This window comes from Nerophis ophidion, linkage group LG19 (genome assembly GCF_033978795.1).
Source record: "Nerophis ophidion isolate RoL-2023_Sa linkage group LG19, RoL_Noph_v1.0, whole genome shotgun sequence".
NCBI classification, from domain to species: domain Eukaryota; kingdom Metazoa; phylum Chordata; class Actinopteri; order Syngnathiformes; family Syngnathidae; genus Nerophis; species Nerophis ophidion.
In genome coordinates, this window is record NC_084629.1 from 17,878,895 (window position 1) to 17,893,755 (window position 14,861).

At 39.4% G+C, this 14,861-nt stretch overlaps 2 protein-coding genes across 8 annotated transcripts in view; one reads left to right on the forward strand and one right to left on the reverse strand.

Moving 5' to 3' along the window:
* The window catches only part of tmem30c (transmembrane protein 30C), a 60,461-nt gene that overhangs the window by 3,954 nt on the left and 41,646 nt on the right, over positions 1-14,861 (forward strand). For 4 of the 5 annotated variants that reach the window (XR_009802927.1, XR_009802929.1, XR_009802930.1 and 1 more), the window contains exons 3-7: positions 44-151; positions 231-321; positions 386-532; positions 3,444-3,656; positions 3,750-3,940. Coding sequence is in view for 1 of the 5 variants with exons in the window: in XM_061879374.1 (XP_061735358.1) it covers positions 44-151; positions 231-321; positions 386-532; positions 3,444-3,656; positions 3,750-3,937 (747 nt within the window). In the remaining 4 variants the exon portion in view is untranslated. Of the gene's footprint in view, positions 1-43; positions 152-230; positions 322-385; positions 533-3,443; positions 3,657-3,749; positions 5,368-14,861 lie in introns of those variants that run through there. The other variant, XM_061879374.1, reaches the window with a different exon arrangement.
* The window catches only part of dcbld2 (discoidin, CUB and LCCL domain containing 2), a 50,347-nt gene continuing 40,894 nt past the window's right edge, over positions 5,409-14,861 (reverse strand). The window contains exons 10-15 of one of the 3 annotated variants that reach the window (XM_061879365.1): positions 14,574-14,721; positions 9,985-10,131; positions 9,823-9,916; positions 9,698-9,747; positions 9,500-9,628; positions 5,409-6,406 (exon numbers count right to left, since the gene is read on the reverse strand). In XM_061879365.1, the coding sequence (XP_061735349.1) occupies positions 6,057-6,406; positions 9,500-9,628; positions 9,698-9,747; positions 9,823-9,916; positions 9,985-10,131; positions 14,574-14,721 (918 nt within the window). In that variant the 3' untranslated portion in view covers positions 5,409-6,056. The other 2 variants (XM_061879364.1, XM_061879363.1) reach the window with 2 other exon arrangements.

The following is a 14,861-nucleotide window of genomic DNA, read 5'->3' on the forward strand; positions in this document are numbered from 1 at the left end:
GGACTGGAACAGTATAAAGTGAACATCCTCCTTGCTGTCCCAGGGTGATGTCTTTTTCTACTACGGCCTCCAAAACTTCCACCAGAACCTGCGCAGGTACATGGACTCCAGGGACGACGGGCAGACGGTGGGCAGGAAGACCAACCTGAAGGTGCGTTTGCAATTCTTTGCCTTGTTTGTAAAAGTCACCATTATTATTATCATTATTCACCTTCCACCCATTGAATCAGAAACCAAGTTCTTACTGCAAACCATTCGCCACCAATGACAAAGGACTGCCCATCGCTCCCTGTGGCGCTGTAGCCAACAGTATCTTTAACGGTAAACACTATTTTACACAATACAGCTGCAATCTACTCATTAAATAACTTCTGTCTCCACACAGATACATTTATTTTCAAATATCACAGGACAGCCGCCTCTGAAGACACACTGCCTTTGTTACGGAAGGGCATCAGCTGGTACACCGACAAAAACGTCAAGTATCGCAATCCTCAGACGGACAACTTGAGCCTCGCTGAAGTCTTCCAAGGTGTTTTTTTTTTTTTAAATCTTGTTAAAAAGTATTTTCTTGAATATAAAAATAAATCAACATACACATGTAGAAAATTAACCAGGCAAACTATTTATCCTCATGCTACTTTAACATAGGAACCTGCATTGACATGCTAATGCAATTGTCTCATGGATCTTTTTTAATTATTTTAAGAACTGAACACAAACAGTTTCAATAATAGTTGCATGGAAAGTTGACACAATATAAAGTACACATTATTATGCAGATTTGAAATCTACATACTGTTGTGAAACATGAGGACAAACTAATTAGTGGGTAGCATTATGCTAAGGCAGGGGTTGGCAACCCAACATGTTGAAAAAGTAATACTGGACCAAAAAACAAATCTGTCTGGAGCCGCAAAAGTTTAAAAGCCTTATGTAAGTGTTATAATGAAGGCAACACTCTTAGTGTCTCAGAGGGTGAGATAACCCCTGGAAAGTACTCACTTAAAACTGCCAAAAGTATACATGTGTGTGCCCGAGTTAAAGGAAAGGACAGGCTGTCTTCCTCTAATGGATTTATTACAATCTTTGCAAGCTGGGTAACGTTTGCTGTGGCCTGGAACAACATGGTAACGTTTGCTGTAGTCTGTAACAACTTGGCACTCAATTTAGAAATGCAGCCAATATTACATACAGATAATGTGTCATGAGACATGTAAATATAAATTAAATACACAGAGGACATAAGTAAAGCAAATTAAATGAACTCATACCTACAAACTTGGCATAATGATGGCAAATGTACATACAGCTAGCCTAAATAGCATGTTAGAATGGATTATTAGCACTCCACGCAAGTCATTAACGTCAACAAAGCTAAGCTTTGTGCATTCACGTACAGCATAAAACATTTGGTCGACAAAATGTTATAAAGAAGGAGTAGCGTCTTTCTGTAGCAGCGTCAGAGAAAGTAAACCAACTACGGTGAGTTCAAGAACCGCCAAAATTCAGGGAGCCAATAGGGCGGTGCTAAAGAGCCGTGGGTTGCTGACCCCTGTGCTAAGGTAATGGAAATCACCACTGATGTGCTTACAAATTTAGTACAAGGATAGTTTTAAGTATTTGAAGCATATAAAGAAAGTATTGGAAAAAGGTTCAAAGGGAACGCTTTTAGGATTTTTTTAAATGGGAGAGGTCATCAAAAAAGAGATGCTCTTTGGAATAGGGACACAATTTCAACAATGCGGCAAAAAAGGCACTTGTGTCAGTTAAAGTGCCTTTAATATTCACAGCATTTCTCAATGGACCTTTTTAATGCGAGGAAGCTAGGAAGACTTTGGGCGACATAAAAATTTCCATTAACAAATTTACAAAATTTGCGCCGGACAATTTATTTTCTTTTAAACATTTCAATTAAATGGCATTTACACTCCACACAAAGATTTGTTATTAGGATCAACATAATTTAGCATTTTTAAACAGGCATAAACTCATAAAATACCAAGATTTTTAAGACCACCAAATTGGCGACTAACATTATGCTACTATAACATTGAAATCAGCGCCAGGGCAGTTTTTTCATATAATTTCAAATACAATTAAAGGTACTGTAGTCAAGACAGGTAGGAAATGGATGGATGGATGGAATGCATTAAAAAATACATGTTAAAACTAGTATTTTTTAACATGTGTGTGTTGAGTGAACACATAATTTAGCATTTTTAGATAAACATTCTCATAAAATAATAAGATTTTTAAAATTACCTAATTGGCGATTAGCATTATGCTAATATTGAAAATACCATTCACATACCTACACAATACGTGTTAGGGCAGTTTGTTCATAACATTTCAATAATAGAATAGAATTGAAAGTACTTTATTGGTCCCTGGGGGAAATTCAGCACCACAGTTCGCTCACAATAAACAATAATGATAATAAATAATATATGACATATATATATACTGTAATATATGAATAGTATAAATATATTCTACATTTAAGTGCAGTCAAGAAGGAACATATGCATTATACAGTCTGATGGCTGTCGGTATGAAGAACCTCCTGTGTCGTTCCGTGTTGCATTTAGGGAGTCTGAGCCTTCCACTGAACATGCTCATTCTCTCCGCAAGGTCCGAGTGTAGTGGGTGGGAGGTGTTGTCCATAATGGTTAGGAGTTTTGCTAGACTTCTCCTCTCTGACACCACCGCCAGAGAGTGCAGCTCCACTCCCACCTCGTTACTGGCCTTCTCTACCAACTTGTCCAGTTGGACAAGTTGGTAGAGAAGGCCAATAACAATGACATGTTCTGCAAACTCAAAACACAAAGATGTGGTATTAGAACCAACATAATTTAGCATTGTTGAATAAACAATCTAGTGAAATAGCAAGATTTTTAAGTCCACCAAATTGGTGATTAGCATTATGCTGATATAACATTGAAATTACCATTGACATACTTAGAAAATTAGCGTCAAGGCAGTTTCTTATGAAACAGCAATATTTTTAAGGCTACCAAATTGGCCATTTGCATTCTGCTAATTAACATAGAAGTGACCAAATTACCACAAGGATAGTTTTAAGTATTATGAGAATTTTAACATCAAAACGACCCTTTTCAATATTTAAAAAATACTTAATGCAAAAACATTATTTAGCAGGTACACTGTATATGTTTTAAGATAGCAAGATTTGAATGTAAACAAATGAGCATTTGGCTTTATTCTAAGATGGAAATCACTTGTTAGAGTTGATATAACTGTTTCCAGGCATAATCTTGAACAGGTTTGTGCTGAAAACAAAGTTTCGTTGTACTTGTTGCAATGACAGTAAAGACCTACCTACTACCTACCTACTCTGAAAACACAGCAAGACAAATAAACACTGTTTAAAAGTCATTTTATTGTGAAGCGGTGGCTGACGTGTGATTTGGGTCTGACAGGCACTGCCCCGCCTCCCTACTGGCACAAGCCTGTTTACGAGCTGGACGTCCACGACCCCATCAACAACGGCTTCATCAACGAGGACCTCATCGTGTGGATGAGGGAGGCGGCCTTCCCCAACTTCAAGAAGCTCTATGCCGTCTTACACCGTGCCAACAAGCCTTTCCAAAGCGGCCTGCCCAAAGGCAACTACAGCGTGGAGATATCCTACAGTATCCTTCCCACACCGGTCACATGACACACACACCCCTCCCCCCCGTCGTGTCGCTCGTTTGGCGCCTTGACAGGGAATTCCACCCTTCCAGACTTCCCGGTGCAGTACTTCCGTGGCAGAAAGCAGGTGGTCCTGACCACGCTGAACTGGTTCGGGGGGCCCAACCCGTTCCTGCCCATCGCCTATTTGGTCACCAGCGGCCTGGTCCTGCTGGCGGCCGTCACCCTCACCGTGGTCTGGTGCAAGTTTGGCAAAGAGGGAAAGAACATGGAGGAGTGACGGGTAAGAGGAAGGACTTGATGGATGAAAAGCTGCTTGCTTTTGAATGAACTATATCTTTATCTACGCTGTATTACTCAGCGATGGATTTTGGAGACTTTTAAATTTTTGAAAATGTCCAGTGGATAAGTCTGTGGTCCTCTACATGCGTGCATTTCTTTGTGCTGAATATCGTTCAGGTGTGCTTATGTACGGTATATACCCTCCTGAGAACCAGTGTCATTTGCAGTGGACATTTGGTTTTAGTCTTTCTTTAGTCAGTTGTCTTAAAAAAATAATACTAAAAAAGCCCTGTTATGCAAAACGCAAATGCCTACTGTAGAGGACAATAGTTCTCAAGATATTCTGAAATATAACATTTTACTCTGCAGGAAAATAGCCCTTTTGGAGGAACTTTTTAAAGGCGTTTGTGCTTAATGATTTATTTTTTTTAACAATGATACAAAAAAGTGTTTCTTTAACTTTTTTTACGAGTACCACCTCAGAAAACACTTGGCTCTCCAAGCACCGCCATAATGACCAATGTTAAAATACATTAGCGTAGTATGCTTAAAGATTCATTAAAAACAAGGCAGAGGTGGTTTTTTACATATTGGATATTATTGGCCACTGTAACATTACACAGTTTGAACAGTAACACTGTACTTTAATGAAGTGATTCTTTGACATACCACATTTTGGGAATCACTGATATAAAGCTGCAGTAATTTCCATATATATATATATATATGTATATATATATGTATATATATATTTTTTTTTTAATTTTTTTTTATTTTTATTTTTTTTTTAATCAAACCACACTCAAGGCCTTTGTAATTAAAAACTGTCAATAACTAAGATTTTGTTTTTCCTTACTTTGAATTGTTTGTCTGAAAAGCATCAGACAAATCAGATATTTTAATCATTTAAAGGCCAGTATATTTTAAGAAAAAATATAAAAACTAAAAGAAAAATGTACAAAAAATGATCCCTCAAAAAGGACACACCTATATAAGTCTGTTTTTTGACTGCTATAGTTTTTTTTGTTTTTTTTTAGAAAGTTATTTAGAAAACAGTAATAGGTGATAAATGTTGCTGCATGCTTTGAACGGGGAAAAGTAGCGCCATCTGGTGGATGGGTAAAAAAGAAAAGTTTATTGAGCTGTTAAGTGGGGGACGGGGGGGTTTACGTTTTCAATTGGCAATTTTTGGTCACCAGTAAGAATTTATATTTCAGGCAATTAAGCTTCCAACTTAATCTGCACTGCAAACATTTGAAAACGAGTGAACAGCAGAAAATGTCCTTAAAGGTTAAGCTCATTTTATTTGCTATCGTCTTTTTGTGTGAAGAGTCCCCAAGAAAGACCGTTTTGCCATGTTTTATTATTTTTAGAATGGCCATTGTTGGTACATGTCAGCAAAAATGAGCAATAAACTTCTCAATTTCCTATGAGCTCACAAAGTTTGTGCGTTAAATAGTCGATCAGAATCAAAAGTGACAACTTCTTTTTAATTGGCGCTCGAGACAAGACAAGACATGACAGTTCCACAAAACAAACCACTCCCACAACACAAACAAGTTATTTTAGCACAGTACCTTTCTTCTTTTACGACCACATTCCTCAGTCTTTAATACAAAAAAAACAACCTTTGCCTAATTTCTCACATTAAGACTTGAAAATGTTCATTCCGGGGGGAAAGAAAGGCAACATTTGGTCTGCAGGCTGGGGGGGGGCTGAGCCTCTTGAAGGCGTCTCCTCATCAGCAGGATGTGAATTGAAAAATAAATAGCGTGGGAATCTTTTGCAAGGTTTGCAGCGATGGAAGGACAAGAACTGCACACAATTTCAAGTTAAGACGATGCGTACCGTGGAATAGGAGCTAAAGAAGACGTGCGTGTTGCAATTGTTCGATCACATTTAAGTTTGTAACAGAAACAAAAAAAAATCACAGCTTTACAGAATCACAGGTGGAGTAAAAAAAAAAAAGTCAAGCAGTAGTTTTCACGCTCGTTTTGGCAACCTCCTGCCTCCACGTCCAAGTGAGGCCCAAACATTCATCTGTGGTTTCAGTGATCCGACTGGAGTGAGCGCCTCGGCGGAAGCAGATCCACGCGGCAGGGAGGTAACAGTGTTTGTCAGCGCCCCCCTCTCTTTAGCTCCGCCCCCTGGGGCACCTGGTAGGTCAGGTCCCCGCCGTTTTTGGGCGTGTCGTAAGCGGATTGCCCCGAGCGGCAGCTGTCCGTCTGTGCTGGCAGCTGGGTGGCGAACCCACCGCCTGAAGAGGGCTGCACCCCAGACGGGTGGCACCCCATGTCCACCACGATGGGCGTGGCGTACTCCGCCCCCGTGGCTGGGAGAGGCTCGGCGTAGGCGTGGTACACGTCCGGCGAGATAGGGGCGTCGTAGAGGTCGGAACCCTCGTCAGGTTTGAAGGTGGACCGCGCGCCCAATGTTGTCACGCCGCTCACCAGAGGCTGGGCGTACTCTGCAAACAAACACCCGCTCTTAAGCTACTGTATAGCCTTGTCCTGATTCCATAGTGATATCAGGAAAAAAACAAGTATCAAACGTGTCAAATTTGGCGAACTTCTGCAACACCTGTTACCATCTAAATCAGGTGTGTCAGGCATCACAACTATGAATGAACACAGGTGGAGTTATGTACTACACAAAAAAGGTGGAATAACTGAAAACATGTTTTATAATGTAGTTTCTTCAATATAGCCACCCTTTGCTCTGATTACTGCTTCGTACACTTTTGGCTTTCTCTCCAAGACAGGTGTGTCAAACTCATTTTAGATGGGGGGCTTCATGGAGAAAAATCTATACTCCCAAGTGGGACGGGCTGGTAAAATCACGACACGATAACTTAAAAATAAAGACAACTTCAGATTGTTTTCTTTGTTTAAAAATAGAAGAGGCACACTCTAAAAATGTACAAATCATAATGTTGTTGGGTTTTTTTTTTTTACACTTACATGTTGCAGTTTATAGTATTCTATCTTTATTTGTCGTTATTTATACTTTCTGAATAAATTATGTAATAATGTTCAGTCAACTCATTGGTGTTAATTTTCAATCTATCAAGATTAAAAAAAATAAAATCAAATTACAGGATGTTATTTATGTAGTTTGCTCATTTTCCTCGACTGGTGCACTAACGGGGTTTATTTGTTTTACATATGTAACATCTACTAAGATACAAAAATGTATATTGCTGCATCTAGTGGACACATTTTGAACAGTTGTTTCTTTCATTCAAACACTTCCACTCATATTTATACTCTAAACTCATCCTTTATCTGGCCTGCAGGCCGTACGTTTGACACCCTTGATCTAAATGTTCTCCATTAAGCACACAATGTATAGCAACAGCTAAGCACACAAGCTAGACGTGTAATAAGTTTCGACAATTGAACCCATATTGCAGTATAAAACAGCACATTTGTAATAACACATTTATAGTTGCATATTATTATTGTAGAAAGTGTCCAGTAACAAACGTGTGTGCATCGTTCAGCTTGCTGCGTCATAAATTAATAAAATGTTACCGCTAGGTGTCGCCACAAAACAAATTTCCACTCCACTTCAAAAGCATAAATGTCATAAAGTTGGTGTTTTCATGCCCACCGTTGTCTAATTTCACCTGATCAAACGTTTTCTGACATTCCACCACTACAAAATCATAAATGTGTGTATGAATCTTGCTGATATCTGATTAATATCAGTATCAGCCAATACCCATAGCCCCAATATTGGCACTGGTAGTGAAAAAGCTGTCTTGGGGACACCTAATTGTAACACATTATTTTAGATGAAATGCCAATAATACATAGAAAACAAAAGTATGAATTCATAATCAAAATGTGGAACTATTCATAACGTGGATGTATTTATAAAATTGGGAAATATTCTAAATAATTGTATTAAATCCATACATCCATACTGGAATGCATAATATAAACAATATGGAGGCTTTTATGTGGCAAAAATGAGAGAAAATTAATTCAACCCAGAATTTAATTATTAAATTGTCTTATTTTACTTGTTAAAAAAAAATCACAGAGCACCTATGTAATTATTTCATCATCCATTCAATTTTTATTGTTTTTTATTCAATTTATGGCACTTTTTACAGTGAAACAAACTTATGACAAAAGTACATTTGTTTTTGTAATTTTATCTATTCAATTGGTTTTATATTGCTTTATTTTTTTAAATGAATCCAACAGTCTTTTATAGTTTTATACTTAATGGGTTTATTTTGACTTATTTTTGTATCATGAATTGATTTACGTGGACCCCGACTTAAACAAATTGAAAAACGTATTGGGGTGTTACCATTTAGTGGTCAATTGTACAGAATTTGTACTGTACTGTGCAATCTACTAATAAAAGTTTCAATCAATCAATCTATTTTCATTTGAAATGTTTGCAAGTTTATTTTCTTGTTTTATACCATGCAGCACTTTGGAAACTGCATAATAGTGCTACGGAAATAAAGTACATTGAATAACATTTTATGTAAAAAATTAAATGTATAAAAAAAAACTGAACAATTTCAATAATTCAAATTGTAAATTATAATTTGAAACAGGTGTCCCCTACTTACAGCCTGCAGGAAGTCCCAAGTTAAAAAAAAAAAGTTTTAATTTAATTTTTTTTTTTATCTGTCTTTTCTAATCCATTTTCTATCGCTGGTTACTCTCTGTGTCTTTTAGCCGTTCCAGCAAATCATATTGTCTAAAAATCAATTTTACCATCGATAATGTCACATCATCATGCTCAGAATATATATCAGTCGAGGTTTCTGTGGTTTATCCTTTACATGGTGCTTAATACTGGGGTAGAGCGGAAAATACGTTAGATCAGGAAAAAAATAATATACCGATATATATATATATTATATAATAAGGGAATAAGCGGTAGGAAAATGGATGGATAATATATAAATATATATATTGTATCATATGATAAAATCCCCTGAAGAGCCGGGAAACCTGCGAAACAGGCATGTAGGGATGAAATAGCCCCTGTGTTTTTTCCTGACCTAACGTGTGTGTGTATGTATATATATAAATATATATATATGTATATATATATATATATATATATATATATATATATATATATATATGTGTGTGTGGGGAAAAATCACAAGACTACTTCATCTCTACAGAACTGTTTCATGAGGGGTTCCCTCAATCATCAGGAGATCTCCTGATATTGCGCTCTACCACAGTATTGAACACTATTCTCTGGATGATCTAATTAAGACATATATATATATATAAACAATCTACCTACCTACCTACCTACCTACACAAAAAGTTTTGGGACCCCTGATTTAAAATAATCACATTCATGAGTTGTATTTTTCATGGCCTATTTCTATATTTCCTAACATGTATGGATGCTTCACTGCTTTGCAAAGAGGAGGGGATGGTGACTTATTCACATTTGTAATTGTTTTTTTCAGATTGTAATGATACTTTTGATATGCTTGATATACTTCAATTAAAAACACAATAAGTGCAAAGTGTCTTTCACGGTCAGTAGGGGGAGCTAAAAATCCTACCTGCAGGTTCAGCATGTAAAACCGTGCCTCTGGCCGTTATCCGGCCCACCTCGCTGCTGCTGTATCGCACAGATTCGTCCGTCTCCACCATCTTGGACGGCAGCAGCTGCTTCATACTTTTCCACCAGTCTGCCGCATAAGATAAGCCTTGAAAAAGAGGAACTACCGACGGAGACGAGTCAAGTAAAAATGACGCACCAGTGCGGTTCCAGTGAGGAAGATCATATGTTCCTTCGGAGCTTTTCTTCCTATAAAAGGCGAACAACAACGCTGAGTCACAAGTCCCAGGATGTTTTTTAGTCCGGTCATAAGACGTCACGTACCGACTCCTCCAATACCGAGCGCAGACCACCAGCAGAACGAGCGCCGTCACCACCATGACCAAGGCGGGCACCAAGATGGCAGCCAGGGCCACGTCTGCGCACACAAACACACTCAGGAGACCAGGCAGGACACTTTCTTTGCCGCCAAACAAGAGGACGCACCTTTGTTGGCGTGAGGGGGCATGGTCGTGTTTCTGATGTCCACAGGTGGCGAGGTCTTGCCGAGCACGCGTGGCCGTTTTGTGGACGCCGGGCGAGGGGGGGCGAGACGAGGAGGCGGAAACATCCTGGGTGTTATCGCCCTCCTGCCTGTGGAGGATGTAACAACATCCCAAACTACAGCGTCTCACAAGGGACAATACTAACACTTTACAGCAGGGGTCCTTTTCAACTTTTTCTTCAAATGTATACATTTTTAAATATTTACATTGACCGACAAACTGTCGTGTCGTTTATAAATGGCAGCAAACAACACAGGTTGTCAGCTAACAATTTGCGTACCTTTAGGGCCAGTTGAAATTAAAAAACAATCACAATTTTGTGCAAGATATCCCACTTAGTTTGATGGTACTTTGCCTCAAAAATGTTGACAACCCCTCTTATAGAGTAGTCCCTGTTCAACTTGTAAAGCAGATTGGATTTACTATGCACTGAAAATGAGAACCATTTTCCTCTTAATATTTGGCAACTAAAATGTTTTTAATCAAATCAAATCAACTTTATTTATAAAGCACATTTAAAATTTACCACAGGGGTAGCCAAAGTGCTGTACAATGGGCAGGTTAAAAGATAATACGGGGACCGAGCAAACAACACAACACAAAAAAATAAATAAATAAAACATAAAATCAGGTTCACAGCAGGTGTATAGTGGGGCGCCATTGCAGGATGGATAATATCACTCAGTGTTAAAAGCCAAGGAATAAAAGTATATTTTTAAGAGAGATTTAAAAACAGGAAGAGAGGAGGCTTGTCTAACACTCAGAGGTCGGTCGTTCCAGAGCTTGGGAGCAGCAGCGGCGAAAGTTCTGTCACCTCTAAGCTTCAGCCTTGTGTCAGGGACCGTCAGTAGCAGCTGATCGGCTGATCTTAGGGATCGGGTGGGGCAGTAAGGCTGAAGGAGGTCGGAGAGATATGTTGGCGCAAGGTTGTTTAGACATTTAAAAGCAAATAGAAGGAGTTTAAAATTGATTGGATAACGCACAGGGAGCCAGTGAAGGGACGCTAATATAGGGGTGATGTGCTCACGTCTGCGGGTCTGTGTTAGCAGACGAGCAGCAGAGTTCTGCACGAGCTGCAGGCGGGCGAGGGAGGCCTGGCTAATGCCTACATACAGGGCATTGCAGTAGTCCAAACCATTCGAGATAAAGGCGTGAATTAATTTCTCGAGATCATGTCCTGATAGAAGCGGTTTCACTTTTGCTATTTGGCGTGATTGATAAAAGCTTTTTTGAACGACGCTGCTGATTTGTTTTTGGAATTTAAAATCTGAACCGAACTTTACCCCAAAGTTTGTGACACAGTCGCTGAGATACGGGGTCAGAGTGCCGAGGTCAACGTTGGGGGAGGGAGAGCGACTTGGACCGAACATCATAACTTCTGTTTTGTCTTTATTTAGACTCAGGAAGTTAGCTGAAAGCCAGACTTTGATGTCGTGCAGGCAGTCAATGAGACGTTGAACTGTGTTATTTTGTGCCATGGGAAAATAGATCTGGCAATCATCGGCATAAAAATGAAATGCAATACCATACTTACTAAAAATAGAACCAAGGGGGAGAAAGAAAAGCGCAAATAGGATTGGGGCAAGGATTGAGCCCTGGGAGACTCCATGTGGTAGAGGAGCTGTGGAAGACATAAAACAGTCTATTTTTACACAAAAACTCCTGTCGGCTAGGTACAACCGGAACCAGTTGAGGGCAGCGCCCTTGATGCCCACATAGTTCTCAAGACGAGTGATTAAGATGGCGTGGTCGACGGTGTCGAACGCAGCAGAAAGATCTAAAAGCACCAGGACGACATATTTGCCAGAATCAGTTGACAGGAGGATATTGTTAAAAACTTTTAGAAGCGCTGACTCTGTGCTGTGGAGGGCTTTAAAACCGGACTGGAACAGCTCAGTGATACCATTATCCTCTAAGAAGGGTAACAACTGACTGTAGACAACCTTCTCTAGTATTTTGGAAATGTATGGAAGATTAAGAGATAGGTGTAAGGTTAGAGAGGAGAGAGGGGTCGAGGCTTGGTTTTTTAAGTAGAGGTCGTACCACTGCATGTTTAAACTCTACTGGAACTGTTCCAGAAGAGAGGTTACTATTGATAATGTTATATATTATATATATATAGATTGTAGCTGAGATAGGCGCCAGCACCCCCCGCGACCCCAAAAGGGAATAAGCGGTAGAAAATGGATGGATGGATGGATATATATATATATTTGTGGTTTTGACCTGGTATTTAAGAAACATGTCCTAAATATTTATGGTTTTTTGACAGGTGGTGTTAATAAGTGTGTTAAACTCTACACTCTATATACATTTCTATTTTTGCACTGCCAGGGTCTATTCCGGCCCGTATTCATACAAAAGGCATTATATTATGATTTTTTTCTAAATTTTATAAAACTATTTTGTGGTCTATATAACATGTAATGGTGGTTCTTTGGCCAAAATGTTGCATCGATTATGTTTTACAGACCATCTTTAAGACTCTTTTTGACCGTCTCTTCAGGATGCACCGTTTAGTGGCCGTTCTTAATTACGTGCCTCCACTTTTACAGCATCTTGTCCCCATCATCTTTTGTTTTCGTTTTCAGCGCTTTCATAGCGAGTCTACGGACAGATATGTTAGAACTGTGCGCTACTTTGTATTAGAAATAACAGCAGTAGAGGATGAATGCCCCACAACAAGATAGAGAAAAAGAAGGAGCTTATTGACTAAGGCACAGACTACAATGGCAGATACGCGCACATTTCCAAATAAACATCAGCAGGAATGTCTCCTAACAGGCGCCATTTTGGGGTCCTTACACACACCATAGTAATACCAGTATGTTGACGCATAGAACATCTGACTACGGTAGCAGACAAGCCATCAAACGGTGCGGCTTCATAGCTTACAAAAGTAATACTAAAACATTTTGACTTATTTAAGCACCTGGTGTAATGTTCTATATTCTCAATTAAACGTCAAATTTTTGGTCTTTCTTGCTTGCTTACCTGTACTTGCTCGCGTCATTTATTGAACAAGAGGCATCAATTTGCAGTCCACATGTATCTCTTGTGTGGCTGCCATCTACTGGTCAAAATTCTTACACTTTTTACCAAATGAAATTGCTTTAAGGCTGGTAAGGACAACCAAATTTAATACGTTCATTAGGCGCACCGGGTTATAAGGCGCACTGTTGATTTTTGAGAAAATGTAAGGATTTTAAGTGTGCCTTGCAGTCCGAAAAATATGGTAAATAATCCCACCATTACAGCCTGGTTGTACATGTTAGCATCACTGAAGACAGTTAAATTAAATGTAAACATTTAAATGAAATACATTTTAAAAAATCAATAGGTTGCTCGTTAAAGGCCTACTGAAATTAGATATTTTTATTTAAACGGGGATAGCAGGTCCATTCTACGTGTCATACTTGATCATTTTGCTGAAAGGATTTAGTAGAGAACATCCACGATAAAGTTTGCAACTGGAGAAAAGCCCTGCCTCTACCGGAAGTCGCAGACGATGACGTCACATGTGGATGGCTCCTCACATCTTCACATTGTTTCTAATGGGAGCCTCCAACAAAAACAGCTATTCGGACCGAGAAAACGACAATTTCCCCATTAACTTGAGCGAGGGTGAAAGATTCGTGTTTGAGGATATTGATAGCGACGGACTAGAAAAAAAAAACGCTATTGCATTGGGACGGATTCATATGTTTTTAGACACATTTACTAGGATAATCCTGGGAAATCCCTTATCTTTCTATTGTGTTGCTAGTGTTTTAGTGAGTTTAATAGTACCTGATAGTCGGAGGTGTACGTGCACGGGTGTGTTGACGCGCAGTGACTCAGGGAAGTCGACGGCAGCTGTATGGGCGGGGCAAGCTCAGCTGATCTCCGGTAAGAAGCGACTTTTTACCACAATTTTCTCACCGAAACCTGCTGGTTGACATTTGGTTGGGATCCATGTTCGCTGTGATCCATAGTAAAGTTTCACCTCCGTGAATTTTAAACAAGGAATCACCGTGTGGCTAAAGGCTAAAGCTTCCCAACTCCATCTTTCTACTTTGACTTCTCCAATATTAATTGAACAAATTGCAAAGGATTCAGCAACACAGATCTCCAAAATACTGTGTAATTATGCGGTTAAAGCAGATGAATTTTAGCTGTGTGTGTGCGCAGCACTCATATTTCCTAACAGCCCGTGACGTCAAGCGTACACGTCATCATTTCGCGAAGTTTTCTAGAAAAAACTACCGGGAAATTTAAAATTGCAATTTAGTAAACTAAAAAGGCCGTATTGGCATGTGTTGCAATGTTAATATTTCATCATTGATATATAAACTATCAGACTGCGTGGTGGGTAGTAGTGGGTTTCTGTAGGCCTTTAAGGTAAAAAAAAAATGGCACTTTTCCTAAGCTTTGTGGACAAACATGTTCAATAAATATTTTCACGACTGGTTGGAAACTTCCGGCGTTCTGATACATTAATAACAGGTTATACATTTGACTGTTGTATGCATGTCAACACCTCCTGCTCACCTGTGTTCACTTGGCATCCGAGCAGCTCCACCTTGATGGCGATCCTCTGGTGCCACAGTGTTGGATTGATCCTCACGTAGCGCGCCTCCATGGGGGGGATAAAGTTGTTCCTCACCTCGTGCAGGTAATTAATGTTACCTTGGAACACCTGACATCAGAAGTAAAAGGGCAACACATTGAAGACTCTCCCAAACATCTGCTGAATCCATAGCCATTTATTATTAATGCCCGAGTGTCCACTTCCTGCCACTAACATCCCTTCGTCGATACCCGTTGCTATGGGAACGG